The sequence below is a fragment of the Biomphalaria glabrata genome, chromosome 11, assembly GCF_947242115.1.
Source record: "Biomphalaria glabrata chromosome 11, xgBioGlab47.1, whole genome shotgun sequence".
In the NCBI taxonomy this organism is placed as follows: Eukaryota; Metazoa; Mollusca; class Gastropoda; family Planorbidae; genus Biomphalaria; species Biomphalaria glabrata.
Window position 1 is genome coordinate 4,865,526 of NC_074721.1, and position 22,815 is coordinate 4,888,340.

The 22,815-nt window shown below is 33.0% G+C and overlaps 1 protein-coding gene across 1 annotated transcript in view; it reads right to left on the minus strand.

Moving 5' to 3' along the window:
• The window catches only part of LOC106063491 (uncharacterized), a 98,090-nt gene that overhangs the window by 13,137 nt on the left and 62,138 nt on the right, over window positions 1-22,815 (minus strand). Inside the window, exons 22-45 of the mRNA XM_056045465.1 lie at window positions 22,518-22,688; window positions 21,511-21,776; window positions 16,681-16,921; window positions 15,767-15,879; window positions 15,101-15,224; window positions 14,865-15,011; window positions 13,904-14,101; window positions 12,778-13,026; window positions 11,543-11,762; window positions 11,285-11,454; window positions 10,228-10,389; window positions 9,333-9,455; window positions 9,126-9,251; window positions 8,483-8,602; window positions 8,139-8,261; window positions 7,116-7,361; window positions 5,911-6,045; window positions 5,702-5,827; window positions 3,943-4,065; window positions 3,640-3,771; window positions 2,364-2,474; window positions 2,089-2,229; window positions 877-1,002; window positions 30-152 (exon numbers count right to left, since the gene is read on the minus strand). Coding sequence (XP_055901440.1) covers window positions 30-152; window positions 877-1,002; window positions 2,089-2,229; window positions 2,364-2,474; window positions 3,640-3,771; window positions 3,943-4,065; window positions 5,702-5,827; window positions 5,911-6,045; window positions 7,116-7,361; window positions 8,139-8,261; window positions 8,483-8,602; window positions 9,126-9,251; window positions 9,333-9,455; window positions 10,228-10,389; window positions 11,285-11,454; window positions 11,543-11,762; window positions 12,778-13,026; window positions 13,904-14,101; window positions 14,865-15,011; window positions 15,101-15,224; window positions 15,767-15,879; window positions 16,681-16,921; window positions 21,511-21,776; window positions 22,518-22,688 — 3,816 coding nt within the window. The remainder of the gene's footprint in view (window positions 1-29; window positions 153-876; window positions 1,003-2,088; window positions 2,230-2,363; window positions 2,475-3,639; window positions 3,772-3,942; window positions 4,066-5,701; window positions 5,828-5,910; window positions 6,046-7,115; window positions 7,362-8,138; window positions 8,262-8,482; window positions 8,603-9,125; window positions 9,252-9,332; window positions 9,456-10,227; window positions 10,390-11,284; window positions 11,455-11,542; window positions 11,763-12,777; window positions 13,027-13,903; window positions 14,102-14,864; window positions 15,012-15,100; window positions 15,225-15,766; window positions 15,880-16,680; window positions 16,922-21,510; window positions 21,777-22,517; window positions 22,689-22,815) is intronic.

Consider the following 22,815-nt stretch of genomic DNA (forward strand, 5'->3'; position numbering starts at 1 on the left):
TTATCATGACATGTTCAACCATTATTTACCTTTACATGTTAAGCCATCAGCTTGTAAGAAGAGATCAGAGTTACATGAGCAGCGATAACTTCCTTCAGTGTTGATACACAACTGTTCACAACTTGAGGTCTGTAGTTGACACTCATCAATATCTACATCATTATATTGATAAAGTTGTAAGAATTAGTACACATCAATACATGACAATGCTAAAACATCTTTAGGATTATTACTTAAATGGAATATAAGTTGCCAAAGCTAATTGCTAGCTCTAACAAAAAAAAAATACAAGTAAAAACAGGTTAAATGCTTCAATATGTTTTTTTGTGTGGTGAGTTAGTTCAAATCAAGAGAAGTTATAAAAAAGGCACATCTTCAACACAATTCTCAAGAGAAAACTTGCATGGTCCATCAAGTCTTATTTAGCATTCGCACAAAACTGAACTTTCATAGCCTATTGGATTTCACTTTATTTTGCTTCCTTTTACAATGGCCTTGTGGTATATGCTCATCTTTTGTGTTCATAGTCCAAGGTTTAAACCATGCCTTCCATCCTTTGAGAGTTAGGGCTAGGATGTGAAAATCTTCAATTCTGAAGAAACATTCACAGCATGTAAAACTAACAAACTTATACAACACAGTTTGTTGTTTTTTTTTCTTGTGTTAAACTTTATTGCCATGTCCAGCTAGTAATCTTAATTAATAATAAAAACACTGATAGAAACATAATAATTATAATTTTTTTAAACCGATATTTTGCTGAAAGAATTATAGTAAACTGTTATTTGAATTTATCATATAGTTTCATTGCTATCAATGAACTTTTTACAAAATGATCAGACAGAAGGAGTGACTGTAACAATAAGGTATTCTTACCATGACAGGTATTTGTTTTCATGTCATGTGTGTATCCTGAATAGCACATGCACCTATAACCTCCTTCAGTATTCTCACAGCGCTGACTGCAGTTATTTGTTGTGATACTGCTACATTCATTTACATCTAAAATATAAAAATACAAAATGTAGATTGATTTATGAACCAAAATAACAAAACAAAATATCTACGCCATATTTCAATTATTAAGCTCTTTCTGGTAAGATATGCATAGCGACTAAAGGACTTGTTACTGCATATACCCACATCCATTTTCACATCAGACAACTTGCCCCTATTTTTCATGTTTATATTTCTAAAACTCTACTTAATTCAACCTAACCCTTTCACGATGGAAAAGCTAGGCTTCAAGTGGAAATAAGAGGTTAATTACAATGAATACAAATTACGATAAACGGAAAAAAATATTAACAAATGTTTATTCAGTAGCTTTTGTTTTCTGTTAATTTTCTTTTGTCCTAACAATCAGCAACTTTATATCTATCTTATCTTATATTAATCCATATATATCATCTTTAGGGTCCCTCTAGGTCCATACAACTCTAATGGATACCTTACATTAGTTGGGGAAAAGTAAAGACAGTTGATCATTGTGCTGGCCATATGACATCCTCCTTAACTGTGGGCCACAGAAATAGATGACCTTTACATCATCTGCCCCATAAATTGCAAGGTTTGAAAGGAGAACTCAACTTTAAACTAACAAACTAGCATTTATATTGGACATCAATGACAATGGAAATCTGTGTTACAGTCCTGGCTTACTGTCAAAATCTTGTCAAGATACATAATGTTAGTATCCATATCTGAGCCCCCCAGAAGCCTAACTTAAAACACATACATGAAGCTTAAGATAATACTTCTAGTTGTTTGTTAATCTCAATTCAATTTTAGTGTGAAATATATCAGCAAATAGAAATAATTAACAAAGACATCTTTGTTGACTGGTGTAATTAAAAGAAAGAGCACATTTTTAGCTGGCTTGTTCTGATCCAGGAGTATCTCTTTTCATACTCTAAAGTAGTCTACAGCCTTTTTACAAAATACTCTTAAACTGTTAACAAATACAATTTTTAATTGACTAACTTAATATATTTTCGAAAGAACCAATTAGTTAAATTTTATATTTTAAAATCTTAAAATACAAAAACTAGTGTTGCAAAGCAATAAATTTGTATGTATTTGTTTTACCTTTGCATGAGCCATTTACTATTTCAAAACCATCTAAACAATTACAAGTTGCTGTTCCTGGTAAATTGATACATTTCTCTGTGATATTACATTTGAGTGCTCCATTGCTGCATTCATCTAGATCTTGGTCGCAATAGCTACCTATAGAGAAAGACACCAATAAATCATTAAAAATATATATATAAATATATATATATAGATCTCTAATAATCATTGATTATAAAATCGTAGGTACTAATATGGATATACATAGATGGCATTAACTTAGAACTGACCTGTGTATCCAGCTTTACAAACACATCCAGTTCTACTGTCACAATGATCAGCTCCAAGTCCACAGGCACAACTGTTTGCACACTGAAGACCCCATGTTCCACTGTTGCAAGCTTTAGAAAAAAGTAATTCAGTGTTGTTTTTTTTAAGTGGGTCAATCACTTTCTAACTTATCACTGATTTCAACCAACTAAAAGCTAGGCCTTTAATGAAAAATTGGATTTCCAGCATTAAATAATTTTAATACATAAACCCAATATGTCTAAATGACCAACTTTAAAGGACAGTAAGGGGGTAAAAATTCATGTGGCAGATCTGAATGAAAGGTAAAAAAAAAATACCACACAGATTCAAAAGGTTGAAAATCCCTAATTCTACTGAATATATATGGGCCCCTATTCTTTACACACACACACATAACTTCACAAAGATATTTTGTATTCTAGAGGAAAAAAATTAAATATTTATTCAGTTTTATAAGTTAACTTTTCAGTGTCCACAATCGCCAGTTACACACCGAAGAATTATTGATTTCATTTTGTTCTTATAGCTTTTTACACATGATACATTCATTTCTTGTTTTAGGTTAAGAGACAATTTCTGTTTGAATACAGAGGATATAAACAACAAAAAACCAGCTTTACTTTGCCTAACTAATATCAGGCATCCTATAGAGTTGGGTAGAGTTGGGTGAATCCTAAAATCCCATAGCTCAAAACCTCAGTCTTCACCAGGATTTGAGCCCAAGACCACCCCCTCAGTTCAGAAGCACTTTACCACTCAGTCACCAACTCTATATATTATATATTGACTGACAATTTTGAGGAAAATACTGAAAATTAATTACAAAGAAAGTTTTGCAAATTTCCGCATTCAGACTAACAAATCTATCAAAACCATTTCTTAAAGAGCATCTAGGAAGTAAAAGGAACCTGTGAACACAATTTCATGCACACTGTTAAGCAGTTCAATTTATCTATTAATAGATGAATAAATGAATGGTATTTTGCAGGTATATATTTAGATAGGCAAGTCAAGAGATTAGTTTTTCTTAATACTCTTGTGACCAATTAAATGGAAAATTGAAAACTCCAGTTAATATGCCCAAATCAAAATCAAAAGAAAACATTTACATTTTTAGTAATCATTTCAACATTTATCAAACTACCAAGGAACATTAAGCACAACAATTTATGCACACAGGTTCATACAATTTCTGAATTTTCTCCCCTTATTAGAGGCTGTCATAACTAAGCAAAGAAAATATCAATTATTTACCAATGCAAGACCTGTTGTCGTTGTCGAGTTTAAAGCCAACTTCACAAGTACAAAGGAAGCTTCCATTTGTATTGATACAACCATTCTTGTTGGAGCAAAGATTGCTCTGATTTGAAACACACTCATTTATATCTGAATGATTTGTTTTGAATAGAAACATTACACATTTGGCAATCATAGTATTCCTAAACAATAATAAGGGCAATCAAGCCAATTAGGAATGTCAGGCATTCAGAGCTTGTTCTTTATTTTTTAAGGTCTTATAATTATTTTTAAAGTTAGTCTTAATTGATTTCAAATTACCTTCACATTTCTCCTGTCCAGTCAGCTGATAGCCTTTGGGACAAAAACATTCTTGACCACCAGTGGAATTCAGTCTACATCCATAGCTACAATTCAGCTTTAATGCAATACAGGCATCCTTAACTAAAGAATACATTCATGAGCATATTGAAAACAATAACTCACAATAATATTTCTTATTTAGCCTAGAAGATATATCTATCTTTCCTCTCTGTCTCTCTCTTTCTCCCTGTCAAGGTCTCTCTCTTTCTCTGTCTATGTCTCTCTGTCTAAGTCTCTCTCTTTCACCTTTACTATATTAATCTCTACTCTTTTATCTGCTGATAAGTCATGTACTTGTATTGGCCTGCAAAAGCCATTTACCATTTTAAAAATACTGAACGCAGGCTGGAGGAAAAGTTTTGCACTCCTCCTTAATCTTGGACTCAAAGTAAAGACTTACATTATAATTGGTTATGGTTTAACAAACAAAAAATAAAATGAATGCTATTAATAGGCCTACTTATTGTAATAGATTTCTTTTTAATGTTTGCATGGCTGAAAACAATATATCAAATTCATTTTAATGTTAGGAAAAAGGAAAAAAAAGAAATGTAACAGAACATGTCCCTTTTACACAATCCTACAGGTATATGCAAGTATTTTTTTAAAAGCAAGACTTTATTGGTTTTATTGGAAAAAATAAAGATGTGTCTTTAAATCATGATAGTATCTCTCATTGGTTATTTATCTTCAACTACAAAATCTCTTCCTTATTCCTTAGTATATGTTTGCATCTTAGTTGAACATAAAACTATTTCTAAAAAAATGGATGTACTATTTTGATAACTGTATTATAATTACTAGAATAAAAGACTTTGGAAAATGAAGACAAAATAAGATAAAACATAAATTATGTTGTAATATATGAGTCTTCTATCATGTGAGCCCCAAAATTTACCACAAACAAAAATATAGTCTATTGATTCACATATCATTTATGTCATGTTTAAAAAAAAATGGAAGTTATATATATATATATATATATATATATATATATATATATATAAAACTAGTGTTTCATTTAGAATGAAGTTTTAGAAGTGTGGGGAAGTTGGTTTAATTGTTGTGAATTTAAAACAAAGTAATCTAAGAGTGATGTGTTAAAATCAAACAGCTATAAGCTGTATGTTATTCTATACAAACATCATTTAATTCAAATAGACCTGGTGAGGATTGTCTAATAAAAAATGTTTGTTATTTAGTGGTGGACACTGCATATCTTAATTACCTAAACAATATTCAGTAAGATTTACTGAATACTAATTCATTCATGGTTAGGTGTTTAAACACATGAGCCATGACCTACGATTAGCCTGGCTTCATAGATACTCAGCAAATATGTCCAAGTTCCTACACAGCTTAATAATTATGAACAAAGTATTAAGCCAAATACATCGCTATTAGATTACTTTCTTTATAGATGGAATAAACTGTGCTGTCAAAAAATTATATGGGAAAAATTGTATGCATAATACATTCAGTATTCAATAAACTTTTTCATGATAAATAATTGGCAATACATATGATATGTATGATAATTACAACTGTATGATTTTATTTATAATTAAAAAGTCCAGACAAAGTTATTTCGTTTTTTGGTTTTCTTGCAGGACTGAAGAAATCAAGCAGCACCCAGTCATAAAAGATAACTGACCTTTAGTCCAATGTAAAGCATTAGTTATTATAAATAATCAGAAAGTAATGAATGTTTACTTACCTAAAACACAAGTTCTCCTGTCATCAGATAATACAAAGCCAGATGAACACAGACAATTGTAGCTTCCTGCCTTGTTCTCACAGACCTGTTCACATTTATCTATGTCAGCACTGCACTCATCAATATCTGAGGAATCATCATGGGATGTTAAAAAAACAAGATCAAATTTAAATATGACCAGTGGCTCATGTAATACTTTTTAAACTTACCAACACAGACTTGAAATTGATTTCTGGAATATCCTTGTTTACAGTCACAGCTATAGCTTCCAATGTTGTTCCTACAGACTTCTAGGCTCAAGTCACAGGTAATGTTAACTGTTGGATCCGAACACTCATTTACATCTGGTAAGTAAAACAGAGTCATGGCAATAGTTAAAGACAATGTAAAATAATGCACAAATCAATGTACTGGGCTGAGATCATTCAGACTGACTTAAAATTGTGATCCGTTATTCCAAAGTAGAAGTGCAGAAAAAAAAACCTCAATTAAATGAATGACATAAAAGAGTTTCACAACTACTAGGTATAATAAGTTTATAGCGTCATAGTTTTAGAATATAACAACAGATTACTTTATACAAGAAAAACAATGTGCATTTTAGATAACATTTTCTATTAACACAATTTCAGTACACACACAAAAAAACAAATAACATGCAAGCAGCAATTCATAATGACGCAATGATTATTTTAAAAAGAGAATAATGTACTGTGGAATGTGTAGACTGTTTGCATAAACCATGACGCTAACTAAATGAGGGGGATAGAGTCCTAATTTCTGATAGAGACACAATCACACAATCCAAATGATAAGAGGAAAAATGGTTTAAGGGCTGAGTCAAAGCCAGCAATGTCTGACAGCACATGAGGTGTCACAGTCTAATTGGCTCATATTTCACACATTTCAGGCCTAAACTCAAAATGTAAACCTGCACCTCAAGTGATTTGACTAAGTCTTCTGGTCATTAAATCTCCTTTCACTTTATCTCATATTGAATAATATTTTTTTTTTAAATTTGTAAATTTAAAGTAAAACTTTTCCAAACTCTTTGATAAAAAGATCAGAGGATCAAGTAACCAGCAGAAATTATGTGATGGAGATGAATGATCTAGAACATGGACAAGGGTTCACCGACCTATCAAAGCATGGAGATGAATTAAGCCAAAAATGATAATGATCTATGTAACCACGTGCAAGGGACAGTATGTTTGGACTTTTCAAAAGAAGACTTCAATCCTACAAAGGACCAAAAGGAGAAACAAAGAGCAATCGTTTTTCACAGATAGAAGCCAATGATGACAATAATGCTTGCAAGGTAGTATAATGCCATTAAAAATAGATCCAGCACATGAAAAAAAGTAAAATGCCCAATTTTTGTTGACTCATTATATAAAGAGAAACAATTATTTACCTTTACAAATCATATTGTCAATGTTGTAACCTGCTGGACATTCACATTTATATGATCCTAAAGAATTAAAACATAGGAAGCCTTGATTGCATGTTGTAGGCAATAGACATTCATCCACATCCAGTTCACAGTTAGCTCCTGACCAGTTATTGTTGCAGACACAGCCTCTGACAGGGTCACAATAGCCTCGACCATTACATTGACATGTACTGGCACAATCCTTACCATAGTAAGGAGCTTCACAAGCTAAAAGTAAATATATGCACTTAAATATAAGCAATAAAATATAAGTTCTAAAATAAAAGCATTAAAATATATGCAATAAAATAAGCAATGAAAGAAAAACAATGTACTAGAAGACTAAATAATAAAAATACTTTTTAACACATACAAAATAAATGAAGTTAAAAACATAAAAATAATAAATAGGCCTATCAAAAAAACAAAAATTTAAAATATGCTACATCTAATAATTCTGAAAACTAATAATAAACATACAATGTATCCCTTAAAAAACAATATCATTGGCAGATAAAAGAAACATTTTGTGTGTGTGTTAAAACCTAATAACTAACAAAACTACTAAAACTATGAGATCAATTAGCTGGGATGTGTAATGATTAAGGAATTTTACTGCCATACTAAAGGAAGTAGGACTAATTGGTACAAATACTATTTCTTCCCTAGTGCTATCAGAGAATGGAATGGATTGTCTATCCCTAACCCTAACTTTAACCAATCCAATTCATTCAGATCTGATCCAATTTTATTTGTACATCAAGTAGGAATTGTTTCATTTTTTATTTTTTTTTTTACTTTCAGCAGATTAGAATGCCAATCATTGATGGCGGAGCTGTAGTCTTTATATACTTTTCACAGAAGACAAACTTTAGTAACATAATGAGCTTTAATAACATAATGAACTGAAGAAACATGATTGTTCACAAAAATGTTACTACATCTGTATGTAAAACAATAGTACTATTTAATGGTAACGTGAAAAAGAGGTAGAGACATATTTACCTGAACATGAGACTTTATCTAGTCCTAGTTTGTACCCAGTATAACATGAGCATTCATAGGAACCATCTAAATTGTTGCACTGCTGGCTACAAGGCTGATTGCCATATTTGCACTCATCAATATCTACAAAATTAATGCATTTTATTACAATTTTCATGCTATAGAGTATTATTATTAAATTAAATTAGTTGCTATTTAAATAGGTTCAACATATTTCCACATTAGTCACACTCATGTAAGAAATAAAATTAGCAGATATTAGGAATTTGATTCTGACTTGTAAATGCCTCAAAACTATGTGTACCTGTGAAACTGCTCTTCAAAATATCTTAACATAAACATACCTATGCAATCATTGATTGATGTAGGGCCAAGTTTAAAGCCAAGTCTACAACCACATGTGATATTTTCTCCAGGGATACAAACTTGCATACAGTCATAGCAGCTTTGTTTTATACTGGAATCTGGAATATTATATGACCATATTTGTATTGTTAGTTTTTTCTAAAGTAACATGGAATAAGAAATATTTTCATTTAAGAAAGTTAATAGGTGTTAGGTGCTTCTGCTGTGTCTATTGCAGATAAGCCAAACAAATCCAATAAAACCAGCAAAACGATGAACAATGAATTTAAATTAGTTGGTGCTGATATTGAATGTTGTACAAGAATATTAATAGCAATGAAAGCAACCGTATAATGTCAGCTAACTCTCTGGGTTCATAACAAGCTTCTTCTCTCTAATGTGTCCTAAAGAAGTTTGTTTACATTGGCTGATATTTTGCTATCTCCTCCTAAAGCCTAGCCTTGTTTTTTACTAGTCACATCATTGTCTTGAAGTCAAAACTTCCCCTATTTCCAAAACACTAATTCCTAATCGTGCCATAACATAGGAGAAGTCTGAGACTTAATGTGCTACAATATTTAAAAAATAAAGAGTTCCTTATGGTTAAGAGGGTATGCTATAGAAAATGTTTATAACACTTACCTATATTACACGAGTATCCATCTGGATCCAGTGTGTAGCCTGTATAACAAGTGCATGTATAGTTTCCTTCTGTGTTGGTACACTTATGTTGACAGTTGGAGGATCTCTCCTCACACTCATTGATATCTGAGATGAATACATCAAATACAAATTAATGTATTTTCCCTACAAACAGGAGATTGACTAGATTTGTTCTGTGCTACATACCTCTACAAGTTTTGAAATCTGTTGTTTCCAGTCTGTAACCTACTCTACAGCTACACTTGTAGGAGCCTTCAGTATTCAGACACCAGTGATCACAGGTCTTGTTGCTAATACATTCATTGACATCTGTTTCAAAAAGAAATCAAATTATTATCATTTATGTTGTTATGTATAAAATTACTTTTTTTTTCAAGGGAAAATTAATTTCTATTGCTATAATAATAATAATGATAATTTAATTTATAGAGCACTGTTAACAAACATAATGCCCTCTCAAGGCACTATTAGAACAAAATACAGGCATAAAAAAACAAGAGTTAAAATGATAAGCAAATCTAAAAAGTTTTGAACAGGTAGGTCTTAATGTTTTGCAACTAGTGAAGAACATTGTTTTTCTGAGCACAGTGGGAAGCAAATTCAAAACCTTTGGTCCATGTACAGAATCAAGCTATAATTTTTATTTTTTTTTACAAAGGGTGACCACCTTATATTTAAAAGGAAGTGTGTGTGCAAGAGAGCACTAACCAAATCTCATCTTGTTTTGGGTAGAACTATTTGTAAGTGTTGTTCTGAATTTGCTGAAGCTTAGCAACTTTGGCATACCAGCTGTCAAAGCCACTCTGTTTTCAAATTTGGCCTAATTTGCACAGCTGCAAAATTAATAGAGACGCTTGCAGATCTTCCCTAGGTTGAGTTGAGAAGTATACATATAAATGGAATTTGGTCACTCATGATGATTATTAAATCTGTACTCTCCACTATTGTGTCAAGTACCAATTTTAATTATTTCTATTTTATCTTCATTCATTTAAAGTTTATTCTCTACCAACCAGGTGCTCCACCTTTTGTAATAAAGATGAGACCCAATATAAACAAATATTAAAGAAATACTACTCACCTATGCAGGTGCCCATAGATGCTTGAAACCCAGTAGGACAAGGACCACACTTGTAGCCAATGGTACTATTTCCTTGTTCAACTGCTGTTAGATCAGTACATGTCTGTCCTTTAAAACAGGGCTGAATGGCACAACCATCCACTTCTGTCTCACAGTCCTTGCCTGGAAAACATATTCTCAGTTTTAAATAAATACATATCAACTTAAGTTTTTAGAGTTGAACAGAAAACTAAAATATTTTGAAATATATCTTCATTGTAATTCTAAAGCTATGATAAAAATATTGTCATAAAATATATCTACATTGTAGATCTACAGCTAATTTTTAGGTCACAGTCCTCAGGTCAACATATGACCACTTTTAGGCTTCAGGCCTCTAAATAGCCACTTTTAGCCACTTTAAGGTCTAGGCTTCAGGCCAACACAGTCACTTTTAGCCAAAATAAGGTCTTGAAGAGTTATAAGCATCAGGGAAACCCACTTATAGTCATCCATATGGGAAAGCCTATCTGATGGTTGAAAACAAATTTTAATCCATCACAGACACAAAGCTAAAAAAAATAATTTATGTTTGTGAATACCTCAGAATGAAAATCATCAGGGTCAGGGTTAAAATACACAGCCTGGAAATTATTTGAGGTTATATCTACTAATTAATCAAAAAATACAAAATACAATAATGATTAAAGATATACTTAGCCCAAAGAGGTCCAGAGCTGGGCACATTTCTCCCGAGTACCAAAAGATACACGACCAGTGACTAACAAAAATATATATAGTTCTCATAACACATAGCAAGGTCTAGTGGTCAAGCTGGTCACTCTGGAGCAAGTGTCATCTTAACACACTTTGCAAGGCCTTATATAATCTTCTTTATGAAAATCACTCCTGTCCTTACAATTACTTAAAAATAGTTACCTCCTCATTATGTCATAAGTGCTTGGTTTATATTACAAACAATATAATAATATGATACAAAAAAAAATATTCCCTAAAAAAAAAAGATGAAGCCATGTCTAAGTTAAGTTTTAATCTAATAGCAGGATGTTTGTCCTACCTGTGTATGCTGGATGACAGCTACAAGATAGAACTTTAAATTTTCCATTTTCATATTCTTCTCTAACAGTCTTAGTGTCACAAGTACCATGGCTGTTGCATTGTGGGCAAACTAGGAGGGGGATATACAGGTCTGGAGAGTAGCTGCCCTTGGAATCTACTGCTCGCAATCTACAGATTTGAAAAAAAAAATTCAAAAAAGTAGTTCTGCAAAATGATTCTAAAAATGTGCTTTAGTGGGGTCTTAAAAGTGCATTACCTTAAAGAGAATGGTTGCTTGACATTCGGTAAATAAGAAATAAAGCCAGTTTTATTAACAATGAGTCCAGTAGCGTTGACTAGAATGTCTATGCTGACAGTGTCTCCATCTGCATCATCAACAATGACTTGAAGTGTTGCAAGAGTTCCATTTTGAACAAACCAGAACCCATTACCATCCAGGCTTCCATTTGTGACTTTGATTGTTGGTGGAGTATTGTCTGTTAAGACAAGAACATTGTTCATTGAAAACTTCACTTTAAAAATTAAAATGTTGAATTGTTGCATTCTCAATTTACCAATGTTGGTCATGACTAACTATAAAATACAGAATAAATATAAAATGCAGAATAAATATAAAAACAAAATAATTATAAAATAAAGAGTATATATTTAAAGCACATTTTCAGATCAAAGGTGTGTGTCATAAACAAATTAAGTCCTAATATCCATTCATAGATTTAAAAAATAACTCAAGTCTGTTTTCTTTGAAGGCAGAAATTGAAAAATAAATCATTTTGTACATACAATAATACTCCTTTAGATAAACAATATACGCCTACTATTAGGCATAAAATATCCTTCAATTAGCATACAGGGATTCCACAACTGACATTAATAAAGTACCCAACCCAAAAGGTGTAATATAAATATTCTTTTAGCTATCTTGTTTTTAAATGTGTTCTTTTTTCTTCATGAAGATGAAATTAGAAACAAAAATAAAGACAAACATTGCTGTCTATAGAGACAATGGGCCAAAAAGAATTCCCTTGTATGACATATTTTATAACACATTTAAAAAGTATCCAAATGACTGTAGTCTTTATTCCCTTTGTATTTCAGGTACATACTAATCTCTTTTTTAACATGGTAGATAGTATTTAAATTTAAGAAAGAAAACTTTTTGTTTTTAATTTTTCACCTCTATTAAAAAAGAATTATTGCAGTTTATTTTTTTTTAAACTAATTTTGTATAGTACAACTTTACAATCATGCTCAGATCACTCTAATCCTAAATATCTTGTGGAGCCATGGGGATGGGGGGGGGGGGGGGGGGGGGGGAATTGGGAAGAAAGTTTCCATGCTGCTTTATGGCACTCAGCTAACTCAACTCAGTTCAAATAGGGATTCGGTTTTTACTACAGATATGAATTTTTTAAATTTTCAAATTTCTAAAATAACAGTTGATTTTAAGTTTAAAATTTACATTTTAAAAAAATTATTCAAAATATTCACCTAGGCTTATAATGATAATTTCCATTTCTTCCTTAGCATCTTTGGTAGTCATTGCAAAGTGTTGATCTTCTGTGACAATATAATCAAATATACAAGCATCATTAGTTTCTCCACAGAGTGCTTTCGCCTTGGCCACAGCAGTAGGATCAGCTTCATCTCTGTAGAATGGTTCAAACTCTGGATGTTGGTAGGTTTCTGTACTCTCTCCAGGCATGTAGGTAAATACACTAGTTTGTGGAGTTACCTCCCCTTAAAAGAAAACATTTTTAGTTAATGACAGTTACAATTATTTCAAGAGAATGAAATTTAGAATGAGAATGTATCTTTAGTTCATAGTAAAGCCCAAGTCTTAAACAGTAGTCACCTTTTATACAATATCTAAAACTGATTTCTTTATGAATATAAAAATCACAATTTTGAGTTGGGAATTATATCAGACAGCTAAATTCTGGGTCTCGAGCTACTACACATACACCATATACAATTTAATCAGTCCTGCATAATTCTAAATCAGTCTGAAACTTACAGGAACCTTTGGATATAACTAGGGATAAAGTGACACTAGTTTACAGCTGTTCTTTGAAAAAAAAAAACTTTTTGGTGGTATAGACTTTCTGGGGTATAGTCAACCACTTTATCTGTGGCATATACAGTCCATCAAAGGATTAGGTGAGACTAACTTGGACAAAAGTATGATATGAAGTTCAAGTAACTGATTCTTTGAATTTTTTTTTTAAGAGGCCAGAAATCAATTACTAAATTAAAATTTGTATTAAGTTAAATAACATAAACATTTTATTTTAGTTTTAGGATGATGTCTGGAAATACTTTAAATAATAATTGTACATTGCTTTATGTGTATCAAAGGCAAGGCAGGTTTCATTTATTTGGTTCATAAAATATTTATTCCAAATAATACCCTAGGGACATTTATTTCCTTGGGTAATTTATAATTGTTTTAAATAGATTGTACAAAACATTGGTTTACTACACTGAAAGACATTTTCTCTATTAAATTTTATTAAATTTAAGTTATTGGTATGTAATGTCAATTAACAAAACCGAACTGTGATCATGTTAACTAAGGAAATGTTATATATTACATTTACAATTATGCTATACTTACAAGACTTGGCATACAAATGGTAAATTTCTCTTTCGCTTATGTTAGCTGACAAAACAGTTCCATCTGGCAAAATAAATTCATCACTTAAGTTCCCGTTGAAGTTCCCAAGCAAACCTTTTGTGACATTCTGAAGATCTTTGGGAACATTAAATTCAATTAGGAGACTCTTGCTTGCTACATAGACTTTGATTACAACACCTATAAACGATAAAACAAAAAGAATTGCTAACATGCGAGTTATGTAATAGCCTGCTCATGTAGCTGAGGCTTTAACCCTGGCTAGAGAGCATAACCAACAGGTGAAGAAGTATAGCAGATATCTGGTACCAATTTGACCTGGAGCTTTGGGTAAATAAATCTTGTCAGGTTAGTAAGATTCATTGAGGAGAAGCCTCACTGATACTAAAGCCATGCTGCTTTTCGCTACCAGGACTTCCAGAAAAAGAATTGAGAAACAATTAGTAGAGGTATCTTGGTATAAATTTTCTTTTTTTTTTTGTGGGTTGCCTGAGTCAGCCAAGGAAGAAATTATGGTAGCTCTGCAGATTCAGGCTTAGCTTCTGGAAAAAGCCTTGAGAAAATAATTAGTAGAAGTATTTTGGTAAGGATTTTCTGTGTTTTTTTCTTTCGGTAGCTTTACAGATCCAGGCTTAACTTCTGGAAAAAGCCTTGAGAAAATAATTAGTAGAAGTATTTTGGTATGGATTTTCTTTTTTTCTTATGGTAGCTCTGCAGCACAGTTGGATCCATGCTTGATGTCCAGCATTGCTTTGAATTTTGTAGTAGAGATGTAGAGATTAACAAGATTAAGATAAATAATTGACCAAAAATTTATATTTCTAAAGCCTTGATATGTGTGACGTAGTAAAAATTATAGTGCTGGTGCATTATAAATAATATTTTTAAAAAATACCCTGTTAATAATGTGTAGTAGATTTGAGTATAAACCATGATAACATACCTGAAGGGAAAGCAACTACAACCATTGTCTTGTTATTGTTGTCTTCTCTTGTCACTCCAAGATAATCAGTAGACACAATGATTCCAGTTGGGCTTCCTTTATAAAAGTCATTGGTGATATCAATACCACCAGCTAACATGACCATAGCTGTTAAATAGTGATTTAAAATTGTTAAAAAATAATTCATTGCCCGAACCAAAAAATAAATACAAAATTTAAAGTTTCATTGGTCTTACAAGTTTTTGATCTTGACAACTCAACTTGAAAGCTTGAGTAATTTGATTCTTTAGCAGCAAAAGCTGAGAAAACTGTGGCATTAGTCAGTGAACCGTTGGCTCCCTCTGCTCTTTCAGTTCTACCCTAAACATAAAAAAGGTAATAATTAATATAAATTCTAAACCACAAACTGCAAAGAAAACTTCATGCGTGCACAACACAGTACACATATTTTAGTAATTGTTATCTGTACTTAGAGCTGGATACATATTATTGAAGTTATTCTGTTACCTGCTGTGATGCAGATGTTATTTGTATTCTAAAGGACATAGCATGTTTGATTTATTTGATACCGCCGTTTTGCGGATGTAATTATATTTCAAATTGGATTATCTCTATGTAACTACCAAGAAGTTGCAGTATATTATTATTGAATATCTACTAAAGATGGACTAAAGTCTTTCTATACCATGTTACATGTAGCTCCAGGATGTACAAACCCAGCATTCTTCAACATTACACACATTGCTAACAAACACTTTTACATCTTGATGACCAGTCCTATGTGTAATATTAATACCATGTCAAAAGAGCAGTTACAGGGGCTACTGAAAATAGTGTACACGCTAAAAAAAAAAAAAGGTTCATTACAAAGACAGAATTTAATAATCCATATATGTACTTACTTGAATCATGCAGTTTTCTTGTGGTATATACAAAAGAATGTATTCTCCCCATCCATTCATAGTATAAGTTAATCCATCCAAAGTAGTTATATGTGGATCGCCTACTGCTATGGCTAGACATTCAAATAAAAGATAAATGATTTTACATAAACATACTTTTGCTTGTCACAAATTGTACTAAAGGTCTTTCATGTTCATGCAACTTTATTCATCTTTGATCTTGAGTTTATCAATGCCTTTTTTATTTATTGATATGGGATGTTTAGTTTTATAAATTACACTTTAAATTAATACTCTGGGAAGCGCGGTAGCTAAGTGGTTAAGCGCATGATGTCTGAATGTTGGGTCCTGGGTTCAGATCTCAGTGAAGACTGGGATTTTGAATTTCTGGATTTTTTGGGTGCCCCTGAGTCCACGCAACATATGACTATGTGTACCTAAATTAATATGGGGAAAGTAAACGGGGTTGGTCAGGTTTGCTAGCCACATGAACTCTGGCTTAAGAAACAGATGATCTTAATCCATCTGCCCAACAGATCACAAGGTCTGAAAGGGGAATTTTACTTTTTTAATTAATGCTCTACTTATTTTGTTTTCACTTATACATTTTAATTTTTTAAAATTTTAAATGTACAATCATTTATAGTACTTAATATATATTTTTTAATGCTCCCTAGGGATTTACAATGGAACAATATTATAGAGATCATGGTTTGTCATACAATTTTCTTCCACTTAAATTGTATAACATGACAAAACCCACTCACCCTAGCTGCAGACCCAGTTGATGTTACTCTATAGGTTGTTAATTAAAACGAAAATGTACATTTTATATCAATGAAACAAAATTGTTTATTTTTTTAGGCTCATGACAAAGAAAATACAATGATATATTTATCTCTGTGTTTTCCTACCTGGTACAAATGGAACAAATGGAGAGCATTCAGGTACAAAATATATTGTTAAGAAGCTCTGACAGTAAATGTCCCTGACAGCGCTGTTACAGCACTGCTGATGAATATAACGATTTTCTACAACATAGTAGTTGCTTGTGTCCCAAGGGTCACCGACCAGTATCTGTCCAGCATATGGAGGTTCTGATATGTAGGTAGCTTCTCTCTTTGGTATGTCTTTATTCCAAAAGTAGCAGCACAACTAAAATAAAACAATGGTAAAAATGTACAAATGTGTGAATCAAGTGTATTTTAAAGTAGCTTTTTTTTTAATTGATGATCACACGAATCTTGATGGTGAGAGAGAGATGAAGTCAGTCATTATTGTAGAGTAGAGTGATGTTGTCTTGTCCTACTTTGGGGTTTAAGTCACCCATTACAATTTTTAGATCTCTTCTGCATGTACAATCTTGTAATGTTAGAAGGAAACTAAAATTCATCTTTCTCTTTTTTTGTTGTGGCATTTGTCAGTGCATAGCACTGAACGATAATAGTTAATAGGGAAAGAGAAAGGCAGAAGGACCAAAGAAAACATGGAGAAGATCGGTAGACTAACAGACAAAGATGTCATGATGGACATTGACATAGCTGATGGGAATTGCCCAGAACAGAATCCAGTGGCAAAGTACAGTTGCTGCTCCACTGGGAATCAAAAGGATTAAAGCAAAAAAGAAAAAAAAGAGTGATATTGTATATAAATCAGATGCAGTATTAATTCAAGTGTCACCAAGGAATCATATAAAGATATGTATATATATAAAGATATGTTATATTAAACTTATTTGTGTCTGCTACATCCAGCGTCATTTCATTATTCTGTGATTTATAACATGAGCCCAATGTCACCACCACGCCTACATTGATAAACCGACAATAGTAGCACAGCATCAAACATAACTACAGCCACATTAATGATATCAAAATAACCGGTGACAAAATCCAAATTATAAAACTTTGAAAAAAAATATGTTTCAAATCAGGATATAATTTAACAGTCTCTCCATTGAATGCTTCAAAGCTAACCACCTGGTCTTTTCATAGCCCAAAATTCTGCTATATTCTAAATCAATGATTTTGCTTTATTTTTAAGATTTCCAGAGATGGGTTGAACACAGAATTGTATCATCAGGGGAAACAATGTCTCTTTACTGTGGGCTCAAAGCATCAGTGAACGCTGTCAAAAATTGGGCATCATTAAATGCTTCTCTTTACTTTGCTTATTATATAGGGGCCAAACCTTTATTATTAACAATTGTTTCACATTTGGTTCTTGCACATCCTATCTTCTTACTTTGTATAACACAGACGTTACTTCAAAATAGAAGATGATTACGTCCTTTTTAGTCATGCATATTAACCAATGACCTAAATTCTGCCAAGTCACTGGTTTTCCTGATTAGCTCAGGCAACCCATTCCACGCTCTAATAGCACTAGGAAAGAGGGTGCATTTGTGCTAATTTGTCCTAGCATATATGGAAAGAGGAATGTGCCTTTATCTTTGTGTCTTTTTGAGAATTTTATTAAATTTTGTTTTTGTGTTTGACGATTATGTTTTATGTACAATTGCTACTTTACTTTTTAAGTCTTCTATTCTAAATTTAGTGATTTTACTAAAGGTGTTATTCTAGTCAAATGTGAATATTCGTTTGTTATGAATCTCACTGCTCTATTTTGTGTCTGCTCTAGTTTCTTAATGTTTTCTTGAGTTGAGGGGTCCCTAAACAGAGGATGCATATTCTATTATTGGCCTAACCAAGGTTAAATAACATTTTAGTTTTATGTTCTTATTTGATTTATAGAAATTTCTTTTAATAAACCCTAATACTTTGATTTTTTTTAATAGTTTCATCAATATGGGGATTCCATGACAGTTTTTCATTTATTATAACACCTAAGTATTTTGCGTTTTTTAGTCTGTGTTACTGGTTTACCATAAAATCAGTGGAATTAATTTGTTTAAGTTGTTTTTGTTACTCTTAATAACTGACATTTTTCTGGGTGGAAGGACATGCTCCAATTTGATGACATGTGTATTTTAGGTCACATATTTTTAAGTTATTTCCATTGATTGAAAACTGCGAATTGATCTACTGAACAAATATTTGAGAGAAGTACCTTAATGAGGCCCAAGAGGTTTTAATTGAGATGTTTGGTTATATCCACAATCACATGTGTGACAGAAACTCAACTCAAACTGTGATCAACATTTAAATTATTTTTTATAGATCTACTCTAGCAAAAGTACCATTGCCACTTCTGTGGTTATTAATTCTCGTCTTGCCCTTTTTACAAACGGGAACTCTGTTATGAACTTCGATGTTCGTCATGCCTCTAACACGAGTTTGCTAAGCACAAAGTGACAAAGCAGTGAACATAAAATAGATCTAAGTCTAAGGATCAAGCGGCAAGGTGGTAACTTTGAAGTAATTGATTAAAATAATATTTATATTAGTATTACTAATTACGCTATTACGGCATTACTGTATTTTTAAGTATTACTTTAGTAAACGGTCTTTAGTCATTAGTCAAAACGACTCGAAGATTAAAAAAGATTTTAAAATCATTTTTTTTAATGACAGTGACACAGTGACAGTCACACTGTGACAGGGCCAGGGCCAGTGCCAGGGGTCCCGCCCGGACATTTTATGAAAAGCGTGACAGATGGTCGTCTAAAGCGGGAGTGTCACGCCTAGTCGGGACGGCTTGAATCTAGTCACCTTATTTTTATTTTACCTAGAAACCTGTTAGATCCAGATCTTTTAGATCTAGATCAGTAGTAGATCTAGATTAAGATTCTATATTATATTAAATTCTGACAATTCAGATCTTTGTGAAGAAGAACAAAAAAAGATTACGAAGACTTTTTGATCGTTCTGAACTAGAGAGCTAGATCACATACCTATATATCTTGATCTTTGCTCTAGTACTAGTTTATGAGCCTAGATCGGAGGTTCTACATCTTTACCCAAGGACTCCTTTTATATAGATCATAGTTAAAACTTACCCAAGGACCTTAGAGTGAAAACAAACGCATACATGTATTGAATATAAATTACGAATGTAAAAAAAAAATAGTGTTTGTTAAAATTATTACTTTTGTTTAAAAATAAAACTTTAACAAATTAATAATAATGTTGATGACATTTTATGAGTGTATTTATGTTTGGGTTGATGTTTGTAAGTGGCAACAGCAAATCTAAAGGAGTCCAGGACAGCAAGACAGTTAGGATGGCGTGATACAATGTGAGTCCAGGACAGCAAGACAGTAAGGATGGTGTGGTACAATGTGAGTCCAGGACAGCAAGACAGTAAGGATGGTGTGGTACAATGTGAGTCCAGGACAGCAAGACAGTAAGGACGGCGTGGTACAATGTGAGTATAGGACAGCAAGACAGTAAGGATGGTGTGGTACAATGTGAGTCCAGGACAGCAAGGCAGTAAGGACGGTGTGGTACAATTTGAGTCCAGGACAGCAAGACAGTAAGGATGGTGTGGTACAATGTGAGTCCAGGACAGCAAGGCAGTAAGGACGGTGTGGTACAATTTGAGTCCAGGACAGCAAGACAGTAAGGACGGTGTGGTACAATGTGAGTATAGGACAGCAAGACAGTAAGAATGGTGTGGTACAATGTGAGTCCAGGACAGCAAGGCAGTAAGGACGGTGTGGTACAATTTGAGTCCAGGACAGCAAGACAGTAAGGATGGTGTGGTACAATGTGAGTTTAGGATAGCAAGACAGTAAGGATGGTGTGGTACAATGTGAGTCTACGACAGCAAGACAGTAAGGATGGTGTGGTACAATGTGAGTCCAGGACAGCAAGACAGTAAGTTTGGTGTGGTACAATGTGAGTCCAGGACAGCAAGACAGTAAGGATGGTGTGGTACAATGTGAGTCAAGGATAGCAAGACAGATTTTCTTTTCTTCGTCTGCGTTTGTCCTCGGCAGCAGATTTTCTTTTGGTCTCAAATGTGTATCCCGACTGAAGGCGTCTAAAAGCGCTACTAGCCCTGGCCAGACGGTTATCAACTTCCCTTGAAAGTGAGGCGTCATTGACACTATACTACCTAGATATGTGAAGTGATCTACCACGTTAAGGGGCTGTCCGTTTACCGTGATCCTTGGGGCTGAGTATGTTTCGTTGGGTGACTTCTGGAACATAACTTCTGTTTTCCCGAGGTTTATATATAGACCGAAAGAGGCGGCAGCGTATGCAAATTCGTTTACCTGTACGCTGTACACAATGGTGCCCTTTCTGATCACTTCCCAATAGAAAATGGAGTGAAGCAGCGCTGTGTACTTGCCCCTACTCTATTCGCTATCCTCTTTGGCGTAACGCTGTGTCAAATGAGGCAGCGATTGCATGAAGGCATCTACATCCGGTTTCGTTCTGACGGCAATGTGTTCAATCTTCGGCGTCTACTATCCCATACAAGAACAAAGGAGATGGTCATAATGGAGCTTCTTTATGCCGATGAAAGCGCCCTGCTAGCTCACAATGAACATGACCTCCAGAACTTATTTTATAGTTGTTCAATAAATAACGTAGGGAATTATAAGCTCAACAAACAAGCGAAAAAAAACAACAGGATTTCTTAAAAGGTGGGGGGGGGGGGAGGGGGGGGACACCCCGAGCTGACCGCACCGGGTGACACACATCCTAGTGACACCACTGCCTAACACCCGTCTGATGGGGTGTTATTATTATTATTTTAAAATGAAAGCATAATTTAGTACCATTTTTGGTCTTAAATGTATACGTACAAAGGTTGCAAACAATATTTTGTTTTACCTTATTCCTTGGATTATTATTTAGGAATCTTCTTTTGGCCACTCTTCGGATGGTGTAGCAGATAATTCCGCCGTAATAACGATATTCTACAAACTCCCATTGAAAGCCTAATCTGTCCAGTGAGCAAGGACAATCGTAAAGATCGTCCACTTCATGTATAAATGTGAGGGAAGTGACCAGGTCAAAGCTGTTGTAGACGTATCTGGTGCAGGACTCTTCTTGCCCTTTTACTCTGCCAACCAGAAAACTCATAACACCATTGGTGCCTGAAAAGGTGAATAAGTCTAAAAAACATAGCAGAATATTTAGGTACTCTATCTAGCCAAGTATATAGTGCTAATATGAAAGCATAAGCTTACCATTGTAATTATAATTGTAACTATATTTAATTATGTGTCCAGGGATTTAGCACTGCTGCAAATGTAATTTTTTTCGGTACGAGCGTTAACAATAAGCTATAATGGATTTATGTGGAAGTTTTTATTCTTTGCAAATTACAACATGGACGAACTTAACTATATAAATCAATCTAAGGCAAATCTTATGTGTAAAGAAAGAAATAGAATATGTGATATAACTAATGATAAAGATAGATGTATTTATCGTGAAAAGTCTTTTAGGGTAACTGTAAAAGAAAAATTAGACGAGATATCGGAGTCATAGGTTAGTATTTTGTCAAGTCTTAGAATGGTACTTAGTACAGTCGTCGGTAATTTGTGTTTGTACACTACGTTTTGTTTAACATAATTATTTTGTCAGTAAAGCTATTCTATTAATTGTATGATTTATACAAAAGATATAGGCTTGATTTAAATATTGATTATGGAGGGAGTTTTTTTTTTCATTTTATTTATCTTGAAAATATTTAACTCGAAACGATTTGTTTTCATCAATTTTAATCTTCAGTGTGTTAGAGGCATCTCGAACCAGCAAATGTTGGTTACTTAGAGAGACAAAAATTATAATTGATATAAAATTAGAACTATAATGTAACAGATTGTAAATACCAGTATTTCCAGGAACTTTATCCAGGGAGGCAACCAACGATGAATCCAAGTTACTAATTCTATTAAAATATTTTCCAGTCGTCCCTATGCTGACTGCTCGACCAGGAACATAATTCCATTTCATCTTTCCATATTGGTAAATGAATATAACATAAGCTGATTCTCCTTCCGCTAACACAACAACAACAAAAAAAAAGCCATATAATTAGTAGAGCATTATAGAAGGTCTACATTGAAATGATTGCACACGCTTTTTTACCTAGCGTAAGTAATGATACAGTGGTTACTCGTATATTTG